Source organism: Abramis brama (genome assembly GCF_963993115.1).
Source record: "Abramis brama genome assembly, chromosome: 5".
In the NCBI taxonomy this organism is placed as follows: domain Eukaryota; kingdom Metazoa; phylum Chordata; class Actinopteri; order Cypriniformes; family Leuciscidae; genus Abramis; species Abramis brama.
The window spans coordinates 10,657,120-10,671,930 of NC_139967.1; the positions used below are offsets into that span (position 1 = coordinate 10,657,120).

Sequence of the window (14,811 nt, forward strand, 5' to 3'; positions counted from 1 at the left end):
GTTGATTCTTCAAACAACTGCTAGAGTAAATCAAAGCCTGCCACAATCTGCTCCATCACACTCACTGATTGATGAATGATTCAACCTAAAGCAACTTCCTGGCAATCAATACACTTACAAAGATCACTTTATGCTGATCTTTTATAATGACTTTAGCCTTGCGTTGTAAGAGAAAGCTTTTGAAGCAAAGATCAATGCACTCTGTACACTGAAGACACACGCATTTAAGCAATATCTACGAACATATCTTTCCGTGATGTTACAATGAAACTATGTGGATGTCAAAAGCGATCACGACGAAAGCACATCCCCCTTACACTACATTTAGAAATCATTGCAATGAATGAACAAGAACCAAAATGTCCACTAAACAGGCAGTATATGTAGCAGTCTCTATCTAAGTCTATCAATGAGTATTTTATAGCATAGGCTACACTTTTAAGACAAGACTGTTTTGCTGAACTAATTTCACATGTGAAATCTCAACAGAAATGACCGATATCATCTAGCATTTTAAGACCCCGCTCCCAAAGCGCACTCTTCTAAATGCTAAATCTATAAATTAAGAAATCAGAGAAATAGTTTAGGTCTACAGTCAAACCACAGGCCTTGTGGTCATTTAACTGTCATGAAACTTATTAAGAGTGAACCAGTGTTTAACGAAATGCCCCGTGGGGGGGAAAAAATCCTCGCAAACTTACGTGAAAACGAAGAATAAAGTAGTGGATCCCACCAGAAGAGTGGCGGCAGTGGACACCGGGATGTATTTGGTGGGTTTAAATCTTTTTCCAACGCTGTTGGGCATTCTGTAAATCCCACATTCCTCGTTTATTTGATCCCTATCGTTAGATGCACGCAAACACAAACACAAATCCTGCACCGTTCAGCGCGAGCCGGCTAAACGCGTATTCGCTCCGTCACATACACCGTTAAATCGTGATCCTAGAATACGCGATCGGGAATACGAGCCTGAAAATCCCACCCAGCTCAATTCAGCCCACTGCTGAGGTCACTGCAATGCTTGAGGTGGAGCCTCCGCTACGCAAATAGAGGAGGCGACAGACACGCGCGCGCTCCATCAGTAGGGCCTTTACGCGTCTTGAGGATAAGCAGCGTAAAAAGAGACTTGGGCTTTTGCTAATGATGGAGAAATCAAACACTGGGTGGAGTTGACACACGCCAGTTCTAAAGGGAAATCATCCACATGAAGCCCTTGTTGTTTTAAATCATCTTAATGAAACATCAAAACATATGGCAGTAGCCTATTAAAATATTGAGTTTGGATACAGAGCGCAGTGCCCACTGCAAAACCGAACTTTCAATGTGTTTGTGATCGAGTTTGTGGTTCCCGTCTGACCTCTGGTGGCAGATTTGAAGAATGATCTGTTGCCCGTCTTGATTTCGTGTATTTTAGCTTGGGTGCTGCAAAAAGTAAAAATGTTACTAACAGAAGCAGAGTAATATGATTGTTCACTATTACTGTTTTTATGATTTTACATCTTTATCTTGTATTTTCTCATTCTTTTTTATTCAATGATTGTTGTCACTTCCTTCTATTGTGCATTATTATCATTGTTCAGCCAATAAATTCGACAAACGTTCACATTGCATAATGAAAATAAATAAATGAATGTAACGTAATGAATATACCATAAAACGTATTCCAGTGAACAGCTTATGGACACTGCTCAGTGTTTCATGAATAGCTAAAAATATTAAGAGCACCATAGGCTAATAGTGTACAATCACCATTGCTGTTCTTGTAACTTTAGCCTACAGCTACTTAATCATTGTGCTGCCAAAACACTGGACAAATAACAACGTTCACATTAAATAATGAAATAAATAAAAGAATGAATGTAACTAAAATAATTTGTATATGTGACAGTCTGGAAGCCTCGTAGCTCAGGTTACCTGCCCACTGAACACATATTTTTAGCCTATGTTAAGCATGTTAAACCTTTTCTAAAGTTTTTTGATATGTTAAATTTTATAAAGTGAAAACCACTGCCAATATCTTTTGTCGAAGTACCTTCCATATTGATAAGAAAGTGCTCAAGCAGCCTGCTATATCCATCGAAAATAGTTCTTTTTTAATATTCAAATTTTTCTTCTTCATTGTTCAACTGTGTAGCAAATGTATTCATTGTCTGAAGTATGTATAGTAGTGCTCTTTCATAAAATAACTAAAGTGAAAAAAATAAATAATTGAGGCAGAATTAGGGATGAGAAAGAAACCCAGTCTGCTCAATGTAAGTTATGAATTGGTAACACACACTGGGGGAAAAACTGTCTTCAATTACAAGCAAAGATTGAACTTAATTTCATCCATCAGTTAAGTAGGCCTAAGTGCAGTGTAAATGAACGGCATCTGTTGAGAAACGGATGAGTGGAAAAACAATCATGAATTGTAAAAAAGAAAGAAAGAAAAAAAAACCCATCCATCTATTTATCTATCTGTCTGTCTGTGTTCCAACCCCATTCAGACTCTCAGTAAACCCAGGGACCATAAAGAACTAGATTATTTTGGGAACACAATGGCATAGTTTAACAAACAGGGCTTAGATTAAGACAGGATTAGGCCTTAGTTCAATTAGGATATACAAGTAGCTTTTATAACCATGCCTTAGACAAAAAAAAAAAAAAAAAAACCAACGACAACAATATTGGTCTGCATCTTGACACAAAACAATGGCAGTGATATATTTTAAGATATGTCGTCAGTGCAAGTTACTTAGTTTTAACAGTTCAAACATGAATTTTAGTCTTAATCATTGTCTGGGGATACACTTTCACTAAGAACATTAACTAATATTTGCCTACACCATACATTACTTAACAGATACTTAGGTATTCATTTACATTTGAATGAATAAAAATGTCATGAAAATATAGGTTCTATTGGGTTCATCGATCCACTAGTTAAACGTCGCTCTACGGCGATTCAAGAACAGTTTTCATTTTTATTTTTAAAAGACTTTTATTTTGGAATCTCTTCAACACGAGTAGAGTAGACCGGATATCCACGCTGATAGAGCTGATGCCTTGAGCTGGAGCTGTTAAACATCTGTTGAAAGATTCAGTCAAGAGGTGACATTTTTATCACTTGGTTTTTAATTTGAATTATTTTCATACTGTGCTGTTTAAATGAACGAAGCCATTTGTTATTTAAATGCAAGAAATCTAACTTTTTTCCTTATTTTCGCTCTCATTTGTGGTTGTCTGGCTCATTTTTAGTAACAGTCAACAAAAGTGTGCCGTTAATGTCTGTCTTTTACTAAAATCATTTGCAGCTAATGAAAACGGCTGTTGTTTGGTCGTGTTGTCTTTAGTAAATATACCGAGCTCACTAACACGGGCAGCATTAGCCAGCTCGCTAATACTATAGCCATCTAGTCATCTCATAATTAAACAACTGCATGTCTAAAGTGAAATTATAAAAACTAAAATTAAATGTTACTCTTCTTTTGACAATCTGTACAGTGGCAAAATATGTTTATGGTGTTGTCAACCGTCTCTGGTGTTGGATCTCTGACAAATTAGCCTGTCAACCATCTATAGACAGCAAACCAGTCAATCAAAATAATAACAACTCTAAATTCTTAGGCCAGATGATTAAGGCTTATGTGCATAAACCAGCACTAATAATCCATTTAACCCTAGGCAAATCACTTACAGTTCAGACAAAGTAAACGAGTACTTGTCTTTGTACTGTATGTTTTCAGGAGGTACACCCATTGGCTATTTTCTTCAGGGCAGGTGAAATGGCCTGTGCTAAAGTGCCTTTAGATGAACTGCATGTGACTCAGCCCTTTGGACCGCAAGGCAAAGAACGCACTCTACCAGCACTGGTGAGTGAATATTTCACTTTACATTTATGTCCTTCGTAATTAACTAGAGTAGACTTGATCTAACACTATAGTCCAGTTCTTCTATGAACAATTTGAATGATGATGCCACCTGAATCTCTCCCACAAGCACCCTGATCGTAAAGAAGAGAGATGTTTCTTAACCTTTAAGCCCCCACCTGAGGATGGCACACCTGCATTAGTGGAGGAGTTCCTGGAACATGCTCAGTTCATCTCAGAGGATCTGGAGTGGCTGCTGGCTTTACCCCACGACAAGTTCTGGTGTCAGGTCGGAATCTCTAAAATACGAGTTGTACAAGTCAAAATGTTAGTAATGAAGGTTTTGGTACAGCCCAATAGAACAATAATATTGTTGTTTTTGGACACTTACATTATTTAGCCAGGTAGCTATTGACATAGTGTTTCTGTTTTATTCTTTCTCCCTTTAGGTGGTATTTGATGAGTCATTACAGAGGTGCTTGGACTCTTATTTGAGGCACGCTCCCCGCAGTTTAGACCCGTCTGGTATCTCGTCCAGTCCAGCTGTAGCCGACATGCAGAGGAACGTTCATCGCTCTGTGTTCATGGTCTTCCTCAGGATGGCTACGCACAAAGAGTCTAAGGTGAACATAAACTGTTTTATTACATAATTTATATTGCACAACTAACTATATTATTTAATCGTTGTACTGTGTGGTTTTGGGCAGGCAATAAGTCCTAGATGCATAAAAATAAAACTGTAATGTGAAATTGTTTTCTACAATATATTTTAAAGTGTAATTCATTCCTGCGGTGGTAAAGCTGAATTTTCAGCATCATTAATCCAAGTATTCAGTATCACATGATCCTTCAGAAATCATTCTAATATGCTGATTTGGTTCTCAAGAAATGTTTCTTCTTCTTATTATTATTATTAATATAAATGATAAAATCGGTTGTGCTGTTTAATATTTTTGTGGAAACAGTAAAAAAATTAAAATTATGAAGGATTCTTTGTTGAATAGAAAGTTCAAAAGAACAGCATTTATTTTATTATTTTTTTTGTAACATTATAAAAGTCTTTTACTTTCAATGAAAATAAAACATCTTACTGACCCCAAACTCTTAAACAGTAATGTAAATGTGTACTGTAATATATTTGGCATTCAGTGGGATTCAAAATTTTAAATATTGTTTTATTTTCTTCCTCAGGAGAACTTCATTACCCCTGCAGTGTTTGCAGAGATTATATACAACAACTACTTATTTGACATTCCCAAAATTCTGGATCTGTGTGTGCTGTTTGGGAAAGGAAATTCCCAACTGGTACATAAAATGATCGGTACTAGTAATCTTATTATAATTAGAAAAATGCATGAACTCACCTGATTTTTTACCACTCATACTTGTTTCAATGTGTAAAACCAAAAATTCCCAATTTCCCCCTTTTCCAGAGAACATTTTTACTCAGCAGCCCAGTTATTATGGAGACCTAGATGAGACTGTACCTTCAATCATCCAGGTATTTCATGTGACACACAATAAACATTTCTAAATGCTTTGATTTGTCAGGGTCTGCTGACCTTCCTAAAATGTGTGCATGTATATTCTAGGTGTTTGACTCAATATTACAGAAGTGTGGTATTCAGTCAGGGGATCAACCCCTCAAACTGAATGCAAACAGATGTCTAACTGCCATGACCATGCCAGAGGAGGTAACCAAAACACATCTTTCTTGAACGTTTTCACAAATACTGACTCTACCTTTAATTCAAAGAAATAATATGCTTATATTTAAATATTATTATGTTTATGTCTCATAGGAGCTTGCAGACTTGGTGTTGTACATGTGTGATACCTGCACTACTGTCCACTCTTTCCTGGACATCTTCCCTGATGCTTGTTCTACCTTCAAACAACACAACTTTGTTAACAGGTGTCACAAATACATCCACATAATGACTCTAACTATAATTCACAGTGTCCTCAAAGACAGAAATTCATTCCTGATATTTTTGATACAAAAATAATAAACAGAGCATCTCTAAATGTAGATTATCGTCATTCTATGAGACGGTAGTTCCAGACCTGGAAAAGGCAGTGAAGAAGAGGAATTTCAATAAAAGGTAAGAATGGCAAACTTGACTGATGTGTTATCTTACAAACCTAGACTCTCTTTTGTATACTCTTGTGTATCTTATACTATCACTCTGCATGGCATTAAAATCTGTACTACTACTACTACTCTTGTGAATTTGTAAAGATATGTTAAATAAGTTGCAATCTGTCTCAGTTTACAGGAGAACATGTGGAGACAAGTATCTCATTCCAGAAAGAAAATGGTGGAGATTGCTCACCTGCTGCTCCAACACTCATGTTTACAGCCCATACTGGAGGGGTGAGGGGAAAAAATACATGCTTTTAAACCTCATTAGATTAGGCAAACACAAGAATGAATACCAAATATCCTTGATCCTATCATTTTCACAGCTCTGAAAACGTGGCATCCTTTGTAGAAGATCTTCTACAGAACTTCACAGCTTTCCTTCAAGAGAAAAGGTAAATTATATAGAAATTTCTCACCAAGTGTATGGTTTAGGAGTGTAACAGTTCAAATTATTCACGGTTCGGTTTGTATCACAGTTTTAGGGTTTCGGTGCGGTTTGGTATGTGCTATGTAGGGGATAAAAATACTTATAAAAGAAAAGAACAAATAATCTAACTACAGGCAACAGCACAAATAAATACAATAGAGCAAAGACACAAATCAAACAAACAGTGCTTTTTCGTTTTTTTGGTAGATTTAAGTAGTTTTCAGGTACAGAAATTGAATAAAGTAATCAAATGTAAAATAACATTGCATATTTTACTTTATAAATTAAATATGAATCCTCATTAAAGTTACAAAAGCTATTCAATCAAGAGCAGTGAGTGATTTATTTGTCTTTTGTTGGTTGATTAACTCTAAAACACAGAACGGTACGGTTCGATTTTCTTTCTGAGAACTGTTACACCCCTGTGGTTTTATATGTAATCTATCACAGCCGACAACTAATTTCAATTGCATTCCCATTGCACTGTTTGTCTCTTTATCTCTCAGATTTCTGGCAGATTATGATGAACAATACCCTATAGTGGATGACATCAGTCTCCTTCAGCAGGCCTTCCCTCTTTTGTATCCTTTACTATGGTCACTGTATAGAACACTGTATGCTGATTTTGAAAGTAACAAAAGGGAAAGCATTCTGGCATCTTTCAGGCTTCTGCTTGAGCGAAGACGATCTCAATGATTCCAGAAATAACCTGTCCCAATTTCGAATCGTTTTCCTACACCCTTGATAAATATTGATGATATTGATGATACTGATACCATAGCTAGTGCTCATTTCCTCCAATACTTACCATGTATATACAATGCTCACTTCATTAACGTTGCCATGCAAAGAAACACTGGCAGCAGAAGCAGATTGTTAAATGTCAGAGAGATTATTGCAGCATAAACAATGTCTATGCCAACAATTCAGTGCCAGTTTAGCCTGTTGTGCAAGTAAAGAGAGAACCTCAAAGCACATGACTTGCCTGTAAATCTTGTCTTTACTTTTTCTGTCACGGAGAATCAGAATAATACATCTTTCCCTACTTTTTTAAACTCCTTTCTATGATTTTCTGCTATTCTCCTTGATCTTCCCACTCAGAGACGACACCAGGACATCTTACCTGTTGCAGGGTGTAGAGTCCGCCTGGGAGTTTGTGGGGAAAAAGAGAAGCTTCCCCTCTGCAATCTCATCAGCCAATTACAGTGCAGGAGCCAAGAGCAAGACCGGCAGAGATTTAGAAGCTTCCCAGCAGGAAGGAGCAGGATTCAGAGAGGAGTTGAGAGGAGCGGAAGCTATGATGGACACTCCTCGTAAGGGCGACAACGTGAGTTCATTAGCTGCTAAAAAATACTACAACATTGTTAAATACATTTTTAGCACCCACTGGTGAAATAAAAAGCATTTTTTTTCTGTCTTTTTTTCTTTTCTTTCTGGGGCCTATAGGGGGCAGTGTGCACATTGAGTGCTGGAGAACTGGAGTCTCTGCTGACCCATATCCGAGAGCTGCTTCCAGACTTGGGAGATGGATTCATACTGGCATGTTTGGAGGAGTACGGCTACAATTCGGAACTTGTCATAAACAACATCCTGGAAGATAAACTGTCACCTTCTCTTGACAAACTGGACAGGGCAATGGCCAGGTAAAGTCCAACTGAAGTGTCTTGCATAAAAAAATAGTAACCCTTACAGTAAGGTCACATTAGTTAATGCATTAAATAACAATGAGCAATACATTTGTTGCAGTTTTAATTCATTTTTGTTAATGTTAGTTAATAAAAAAACAACAACTGTTCATTGTTAATTCACATTAGCTTAGGTCCATTAAATAATTGATAACTTTTGATTTTAATAATGTATTAGTAAATGTTGAATTAGCATTAACTAAGCTCAATAAGAAGTGCTTTTCATTGTTAGATCATGTTGACTAATGTAGTTAACTAATGTAACCTTATTGTAAAGGGTTACCCAAGGATTTATGGTTCAGCTAAGGTCCACTTCATTGTTATTTATTGGCTCTGTAATGTTGCCTTGTAGGCCTGTGAAGAAGGAGCTTCCCCCAGTTTTGAGCACAAGATCAAATGTGTTTAACGATGACGAGTTTGACGTGTTCAACCGTGACCGATTGGACATGAGTCGCATATGGAAAGGCCGGAGGTAGGTTCTGAGAGCCCATGTTGAAACTTAAAATTCTGTAACAATTGTTGCCACTGCAAGAAACATTATCCCATCCTGCCCTGCAGTTACTCTGTGATTTTTACTCTGTTTAGTCAAACTATCCAATAAAAAATTGTCTTTGACAAGTACAGTGTAAATTGACATCAGAGTAGGCATAAAGTGAATATTCAGCTTAAGCTGTAAAAGCTGGTTTGTGTCAGCTAGAAATTAAAATCTCTGCGTATTTCAGACAGGGGGAGAGTGTACGTGCCACACTCGATGACAAGCAGCACATAGAAGAGCAGAGAGAGAGATATCAAGCCTACCAGACAGTGGTGGATGAAATTCCCATAACGAATGAGCCCTCTGGAGACCGTGATAATGCTTTCGGCTTGGATGATTATGATGACGAATATGACGACACGTATGATATCAACCAAATAGGAGCAAATGATCTGGATGAAGAAGATGAACTGTTGAACCGCAGGTATGAGCTGTGACCAGTGTACATAATAACAGTCCTTTTCCACTTCCTGCTTGCATTTACCATTGTAGATATTGAGAGGAATGCATCCCCCTCCAATGTTCAGATTCAGAGGTTTTCAAACAGAAAAACTCTGCTCTGAGTATAATTATTATTAGTCATATTGATAATCAAAAACATGTTGGCCAAATTGTGCAGCCCTACAAACAACTCAGCAAACCTGGAGCTTTTTTTCTTTAATCAGTTTATATCACAGTATATATAAAATTGTGCAGCCCTAATTTATATTGGACATTTTTTATTTACACTTAAGTTAACATCTATGTATTCACCCTTTAGGCCGTTTACTATCCCACAAGTTCTAAGAACAGTCAAAAAGGCTCAGGTGGAAGAAGACGAGGGGGAAGAAGAGGACACGGTTTGAATTAATCATTTTCTCTTATTTTATATTCATTGTCTTTAAATTCTCCTTTACACAGGTGTTTGATGTGTGTGATAGATCATATGGTGCTTTCAGTACTTGACTTTTTTATTTTTCTCTTTTCCTGTTAATTGGAAGTAGACTGATTAGTCATACATTAAAATTCCAGGCTCTCACATAATGCACATATCCATTTTTACAATGATCTTGTCCTATGCCATTTTGATCAGAATGACGCTGTGAAGAAGGATTACTTCGTCCAGGACCCAGCAGTCCTCAGAGAGAGAGCTGAGGCCAGGAGAGCTGCCATGCAAAGCAGGAAAGGGTAAGTTTGACAACGGACTGGCCACGTCCACACAGCAACACAGAATACGGTTGTCAGTCCTGTATTTAAATCCTTAATACGGTTACGTTCACGCACAGTTTAATTACGGGAGTGACAGCCGCATCCTATTACTGAACTCACACCCGCATTCCCGGAAACATGGATCAGTCAGTCATTAAAGCTACAATATGTCTTTTTTTTCGCAGCTAGGGGTCGCTAACCTCTTACAATAACAAAGGCGTAGGTTGATGACACATAAGCGGAATTATGGAACTTGTCGTCATGCCGAAGGATCTAATAATGTTTATGGATGAGTGAATACATTGATGTTTTTAACATGACTAAGGTATAAAGCAGGGCGCGATTGCTAATGAGAGACCGATATCAGTGCCACACGCGAGTCCCGCAACTACCCGCAAGTGCTGAATTGCTACTCACACAGGTCAGTTTATTTGACGAATGAAACTTGTGAGGTAAGGCCATCCTTAAAAATATTTTGGTTTGCAGTAACAGCAAAAAAAAAAGAAAAAAAGGGTCGGTAGGTAGGTCTATATTTTTATATATATATAAAAAAATATATATAAAGTATTTTTTTTTTTTATTAAAAAAAAAAAGGTCGGGGGGATGGGGGGGAAGAACATTTTTCACCGATGTCTAGGGGCTGTTCACACCAGGCCACTATATGCGTTTTCTCAGATCGGATTGCAATCTGATTTATCAAAACGATTCCATTTACACCTGGTTACACATACAAATGTGTGTTTTTTTTTTTTTTGCGGATATAAATCCGATCTTCAATTCCCGCTATATGCAGATTTAATGGAGTGCACGTCACCGAAAGCAACAGTTATGAGATACATTATTTTATTGATCATCAGCTAAAATTTCTGAATCAAAGCCCGCAATAAGAGAAAGCGGAAACAGCCCTGGTAAGATCATTTCGTTTCTTTACATTTAATGAAGATGATTGTGTGTTAAGCATCTGCGACTTACTTTCACTTTGATTTGCGATAGCACGTTGATGCTAAGCTTCTCATCTGCGGCGATGCGTGTTGCAGTAGCGTCGTCATATCTGACAATAACATGACATATAGCCTATAACACGCTCTCACATGTTTATTTTTAATAAACCATATTCAACAACATATAAAAATGAAATAATCTTTAGAGTAAAGCCGCAGCCATCATTACCAAGCGCGAACCATTGACAGTGAATGAAACGAAGCGAACTTAGCCTACAGGCCGTAGTGTGACATGCATAAACCAATGGTGTAAACATAATCATAGATGACGCGCCACGGGTTTTTATTTAAAAGAAAGAACGTAGCTTATGTTTGTATGTAGGTCTAGGCAATTTATATTTACAATACTTAATAACTAATATTATTTTATTGCATTTGTATTAGTTGTTTGAAGAGTTAAAAAAAAATCGGTCGGTCTTAACGCATTTTACAACCGGCAAGTCGGTCGGACTGACTAAAAGGAAAAATAAATAAATAATTGGGTCGGTACTAAATTGACAGGGTCGGTCGGGTTACGGCAAACAAGAATATTTTTAAGGATGGCCTAACGCAGAGCTGTTTCACTTGGTCTACACTATCACACTAAACTGCATTTGAGTGTTGAAAGTTATAATGTTATTCTATGTGTTAGTTTGTCTGTATGAGACTAGTAGTAAGCTAGATCAACATTAGAATAACATACTGATCATATTCTAACATTTCATCATGTTGAGCTATATAACATTGATTAGTTTTATGTACATTTGCTCACCTCTACATTTGCGCGTCTGTCAAGTCGAAGGTAGTCGCGGACGTGGAGCTCTCGGCATCTCGAAAACGGCATGCTGATCCTCGTTTTAGTTCTCCTTTTGTCCCAAAGTCTGCTTGCCATGGTCCATAATGTTTTAACGAAACAACAACAGCGTGAGCCATGGTTACTATGGCAGTACGAGCGGAAACCAGGGATAACGCGGATATTACGTCATTGACAGGCGACAAGTGAACAGGGACGAGCCATTAAAATTGGAATTTCTCTAAAATTAAAAATCTTTGGGAACTTTTGGGATATCGTAAGTACACAACTGCAGGAAATATATCACACTGTGCAAGTGATTTTGGGATATTTTATTACAAAATTCTTACATATTGTACCTTTAATTTAATTTGTTTTTTCCTAATAGCTACAGACCGCCACCGGCAAGTCATGTTGTAGGTGGTCCAAGGGGGCGGGGACAGGCGCAGGAGACCGTTTTGGACCGTCGTAGAAAGGAGGCGAACAAGAGCAGAGGAGCCAATCACAGTCGCAGAACGATGGCTGACAGGAAGAGAAACAAGGGCATGATCCCTTCTTAAGACTTTTGAATCAAGAACAGAACATTACACAGTTCTTGGAGAACTGAAAAAGCAGAATGAAGTACCTGAGGTTAATTGTAGCTCTTGTTGGCACATGGAGATGACACTCTGGTCTATTACATAGGCCTATTATTTCTTTCAGATTGAAAATTAGTTCTTGATGAGTTTATTTTCTGAAGTATAAATCAATATAAAAACGGGCCGATTTGGATTTTGAAGTGCTTAGTAAAATGCACAGGGATGTGTGTCTATAAAGGGATCAAGATAATCATATTTAATGTTTTTGATAGTGACAGTCACCACTATGACAAGAAAACAAAATGTTGTAAGGCAAAGGAGCCATTTCTTTTGCCCAGTAACACACAAGTTTATTGAACAGAGGAGAGGTACAAACAGTTATTGCACTGTCAAGTAAAATTCAACAAATAAATAAAGGAACATCAGGTTCGAGAATGTTGCATCTAAAATAAATTGCTACAAAAGACGCAGTACATTACACTATTAAAGCAAAAATGGAGCTCAAAAGATCCTGTTCCAGTTCTCTATAGGTTCAGAAAGCGATTAAGACTTGACATAAGAGCAGTCCTTTGAGAAACCTTCCCACTTGAGGTTGTACAGACTGGCTGCAAAGTCCGATTTCAAACACATGAATGAGACTGTGCCAAAGGCTGTGAGCGTTCGTCCCTCTGGAAGAGAGTGATGTCCTTTTTCTTACATAGACTATGAACAGGCAATGTTCTTTTGCCATGTAGAGCAGCATATTTCTACTTGCTAAGATAAATTCAAAGCATTTTGTAACAGAAAGCATATTTAAAAATGCTTTTGAAATAAAACGTAAACCATAGGAAGATAAAACATGAATAAATACTGTTCTTATTAAGACTGTCTTTTTGTTGTTCCTCTTACATTTTTTTTTTTATGTAATGGTTGTTTACCTGTCTAGCAGATGCCCTCCTGAGATAGTGTGATAGCTGGGATGGGGAAAATTCCTCAGATTTGGCATAAGTATAGATTGTGATTTAATGATTGGCTGCCTTGAGATTCCTTATTCCTATGTCCTATATCTTTAAGTACATTTACATGCGCAGATATAATTCAACTACAGTCCGTCCAAGTATACGTGACAATGCATACTCAGATATTAAAAGGATTAAATACACGTATTTCGAGGGATGTGCAAACTTGTGCAAACATGCTGAATGAAGCTGAGCTATAATTGCCTTTTTATTTGATCAAAAATATAAAACCATAATATTGTAAAAAATTATTACAATATTGGAAAAAAAAGTTGTTTTATATATATATATATATATATATTAGGGGTGTGACGAGATTAAAACGCGACGAGATTTCTCGTCGAGGTGAAACTTTGTCTCGTGAGTAAAAAAAACAAACAAAAAAAAAAACTTTGTCTCGTGAGTTGTTGTGATGTCAGCGTGATGGAGCGTGAGGGTGAAATTTGTATTGAAGATGCCCCTGCCACTTTTAAATCATTTGTGTGCCGGGCCAATCACACACACACTCCGCACACACACACACTCACTGTCCCTCGCTCACTCACTCACTCGCGCGCACACACACACACGCACACTCACTGTAACCGCACTCTCACTCACTCTCGCTCACACTCAACCCGTCGTGGAGGACCGTTAAAATTAAACATGCTAGTCTTTCTGTCGTGAAGCATCACAGACGCGTTGTCGCCCACTATGACACACTATACGAAATGAAACGATCGAATCTTGCGTCCCGACGCCCGTTGTACTTTACGAGTCTCCACGAAACGGATCGTGCCAAAATCGCGCTAAAATAGTGTAATCTGAACCAGGCAGGTAATAAACATTTGACCTATCACGCAAAGAACCTATTAAAGCACTAAGACAGGGGAACAGTATAGCTAACATTCACATATCACAAGTCATATCGACATCGCAATATTAAACAATGTTATCGCACATCGCAGCTTTTCCTCATATCGTGCAGCCCTAGTTACTGCCCAAAGGTCTCAACTGCTGCCAGAAATCGTCGACATGCTTATATTCTTGAAAAAGAACATGACCATATCTTAGGCTTATCTTAGTTAATTTATCTATTTTTCATGCAAAAAAAATGTTTCTGTTTGAACTTGTAGTTTTGAGAGAGCAGTACTTTGATTATGGATACACACTTACTGTTTGCATTTAAAGTGTTATTTCAGTTATTTATATTTATTTTATTTATACTGTTTTATTTTTTTATGTTCGATTTGTGGAAAGGAGTTAGATTTCTCATGTGAAATCGTACAGGGAGAAGTAGAGTTTATAGCAAATCATTTTGCAGTGTTTGCATGTCCTTTACTGCATAGAATTCATTAAAATAGAAGTAAAATAACATTCATTACAAGTTGATTTCAAAATGCACATAAATTGTTTTGCATTTTGTGATTTTCAGTTGAATAAAAGACTATTTTCCATTCATATATTTCATCATTGAGGATTTCTTAAAAATTGTGTAAAAATCTCGTCTTGTCTCGTTCTCGTGAACCCAATCTCGTGTCTCGTCTCGTCTCGTGGAGTAAGCGTCTCGTCACACCCCTAATATATATATATATATATATATATATATATATATATATATATATATACACACATATATTTATCACATTTATTT

The 14,811-nt window shown here is 37.2% G+C and overlaps 2 protein-coding genes across 2 annotated transcripts in view; one reads left to right on the plus strand and one right to left on the minus strand.

Annotated features, from left to right (window-relative positions):
* The window catches only part of zdhhc8b (zDHHC palmitoyltransferase 8b), a 56,716-nt gene extending 55,661 nt beyond the window's left edge, over positions 1-1,055 (minus strand). The window contains exon 1 of the mRNA XM_084113751.1: positions 702-1,055. Coding sequence (XP_083969877.1) covers positions 702-805 — 104 coding nt within the window. The 5' untranslated portion in view covers positions 806-1,055. The remainder of the gene's footprint in view (positions 1-701) is intronic.
* A 1,952-nt stretch (positions 1,056-3,007) lies between these two features.
* Positions 3,008-13,050, plus strand: ascc2 (activating signal cointegrator 1 complex subunit 2). The gene is made up of 19 exons (XM_084114983.1): positions 3,008-3,090; positions 3,726-3,851; positions 3,979-4,137; positions 4,298-4,471; positions 5,040-5,169; positions 5,282-5,349; positions 5,441-5,542; positions 5,651-5,763; positions 5,882-5,953; positions 6,121-6,225; positions 6,318-6,386; positions 6,928-7,002; positions 7,523-7,748; positions 7,868-8,064; positions 8,459-8,578; positions 8,829-9,065; positions 9,402-9,480; positions 9,714-9,808; positions 11,991-13,050. Exons 2-19 carry the CDS (start codon positions 3,765-3,767, stop codon positions 12,160-12,162), a joined length of 2,280 nt encoding a protein of 759 aa, XP_083971109.1. The 5' UTR covers positions 3,008-3,090; positions 3,726-3,764; the 3' UTR covers positions 12,163-13,050.
* The last annotated feature ends 1,761 nt before the right edge of the window (positions 13,051-14,811 follow it).

Excerpts from the sequence above, each read along its gene's own strand:
- ascc2 (XM_084114983.1), top strand. The coding sequence starts at position 3,765 with ATGGCCTGTGCTAAAGTGCCTTTAGATGAACTGCATGTGACTCAGCCC. Across the intron at positions 5,954-6,120 it reads AAGAGGAATTTCAATAAAAG|TTTACAGGAGAACATGTGGA; the intron begins GTAAGAATGGCA and ends AATCTGTCTCAG. Across the intron at positions 7,003-7,522 it reads CAGCAGGCCTTCCCTCTTTT|AGACGACACCAGGACATCTT; the intron begins GTATCCTTTACT and ends CTTCCCACTCAG.